This window comes from Tigriopus californicus, chromosome 7 (assembly GCF_007210705.1).
Source record: "Tigriopus californicus strain San Diego chromosome 7, Tcal_SD_v2.1, whole genome shotgun sequence".
Lineage (NCBI taxonomy): Eukaryota > Metazoa > Arthropoda > Copepoda > Harpacticoida > Harpacticidae > Tigriopus > Tigriopus californicus.
The window spans coordinates 14,168,578-14,170,749 of NC_081446.1; the positions used below are offsets into that span (position 1 = coordinate 14,168,578).

The 2,172-nt window shown below is 50.0% G+C and overlaps 1 protein-coding gene across 1 annotated transcript in view; it reads left to right on the forward strand.

Moving 5' to 3' along the window:
- The first annotated feature begins 320 nt into the window (after positions 1–320).
- The window catches only part of LOC131883618 (uncharacterized protein DDB_G0271670-like), a 4,380-nt gene continuing 2,528 nt past the window's right edge, over positions 321–2,172 (forward strand). The window contains exon 1 of the mRNA XM_059231131.1: positions 321–1,430. Coding sequence (XP_059087114.1) covers positions 431–1,430 — 1,000 coding nt within the window. The 5' untranslated portion in view covers positions 321–430. The remainder of the gene's footprint in view (positions 1,431–2,172) is intronic.

Below are 2,172 nucleotides of genomic sequence, written 5' to 3' on the forward strand. Positions count from 1 at the left end.
GTTGATAGTCCGTCTTTGCCTCCCTTTTTTAGCTCTCTACACATATAACAGATCGAATTCACAAACTTTCTTCGTTAGTCTTTCTACCCTTTGCCAAAACGCAAGCCTACGCTATGGATTACTCTTATAACGGAGGAGTGAGTCCGTTCCATGGCTATTTTGTGTCTGTGGCGTTGGGTCCTTCGAGTTATGCTCGCTCCCACACGGACAGACGGGAGGAAACAGCGCAATCGCGGGTTGTGTGAAAAAAGGAGAGGTCGGAAAGGGAAGGAAGGCTCGCTCTGAGGATTGAGGGAGAATCGGAGAATGGGAGAATCGCTTCCTCACTCGGTCCTCCATCCAGTCAGTTTACCCAGAGTTCCCACTTCGAGCGGACTGACGAACAAAAATTCATCCAGTTTTGAAACATTCCGTGACTTAGCCTGACATTATGGTGTCGGTAATGCCTCCCAATCTTGGGGGATTTTTTAACAACAGTTTTTATTCTGGTGTGACCAGAGGACATTCCTCATATGTGAGCATGGATTCCGCCTCCCAATATTGGCCTCAGAACGGTGGGGAGGTGGCTTCAGCGTATACTACAGCCAGTAATAGTTCCCGTGAATGTCAGCCTCAAACGCGTGGGAGGTCATCGTCATCCAGATACATATCATCTGACAAAGTGAAAGGAAGACCAGCCTCGTCCTCTTCCACAGTGCAATACTTGAGCAACAGCAGTAGCAGCAGCAGCAGCAGCAGTAGCATCAACAACCCGATGTCGTTAAACCGAGCATCCTCGTCCTTGTCCTCATCCTCGTCGTCGTCGTCGTCCTCGTCTACCTCTTTGAGTTATCCCAACAGCTCAACCCACTCCAAATCGAACAGAGTTCAATGCAACTCTGAGGCTGTGAACCGTATCGGAAGGCCAGTGGATGTCTGTTTTCAGCCCTATGACATGTCCAAAGGCTCGGGTGGGCCACCCAAAGTGAGGTCGAGGAGAGAGAAACTCCAGAGCAGTGTGATGATGATGCCCTCCGAGGCTGTGATCGGCAAAAGTGCCACGCTCTATGTGGACTGCTCCGTAGAGTACGAGCTGCCAAAGATACCCAAGATTCCCTCAGATAGTCTGCCGCTCTTGAAGGTGTGCCCTGGTTATGAAAGGCCCAAGGCCAATCTCCAGACCCAGTTGGAACATCCCAGGTTCAAAATGCCGAAGATGCCCACGAAGAACCTGACCTTAACGCCCCCTGCTGGTCCTCAGGACATTCTGGCGGCACCGGGCATGTTGCACGGATCATCATCATCATCATCATCATCGTCGCTATTATCCTCTTCTTTGCCATCCTCGTTATCAAAGCCGAGCAAAGCCACTCGGGATTGCCAACAGTGCATCATGGCCTCTATTTCGCGAAAGCGGCGATCCATGGAATCAGCAACAATAACTTGTCAAGGTTAGTAAGGCAAAAGCGAAAAAACACCCATAAAACGTAATCGGTAGCGCCATCTCCTCACTTCGAAATTCGTGTTACTCCACGGTCCATCCGCATGCTGTAGTGTATATTTTCGCTCGAGCACTTTTAGGGACAATTCCCTCTGGCCTGTGCGCAATCTGCAGATAGCGGGTCTTCACCTATCTAACTATCCATCCACCTCTCTATTGTACTGAAGGCACCCTATCTCGGTATGGCGCTTTCAGGTCCCAAATTGCTTTGAGGGTCAATCAAGCATTATGCACATTTGCGAGACCCGTCGCTTCAACGGGCGGGACATTTGACCAAGTTTTCTAAATGCGACGGCAAGAAAGACCCTTGAACTTAATTAGAAGCAACTTTTTTGGGACAGCCCCTTCATCTCCTACTCTGTTACGTTAGTTACCATGACGTTACTACGAGCAGCACTTCGGCGAACCCTGGAGTGAACTGCTTTAGAAAACAGGAATGCAGAGAAAATTTCCTTCCTGAGGGTGATTACTACCGGCAAGAGCTCATCCGCTTTTGTCAGCCTTTTGAGTGGAGCCAACCCCAGGGGAATATTAGAAGCAGTCAGGGGTCCTGAATAATTACCCTCTTATTTTCCTCCAAGCTGGAGCCCAAACCCTCCTGGGAACTCCTTGCGTTGGAGAACTTGCAGCAGGCTTCTGATCCTTGACCAAAACCACTTGGTCGGTCTGCCAGCGACCAGAAGGGCGGGGGG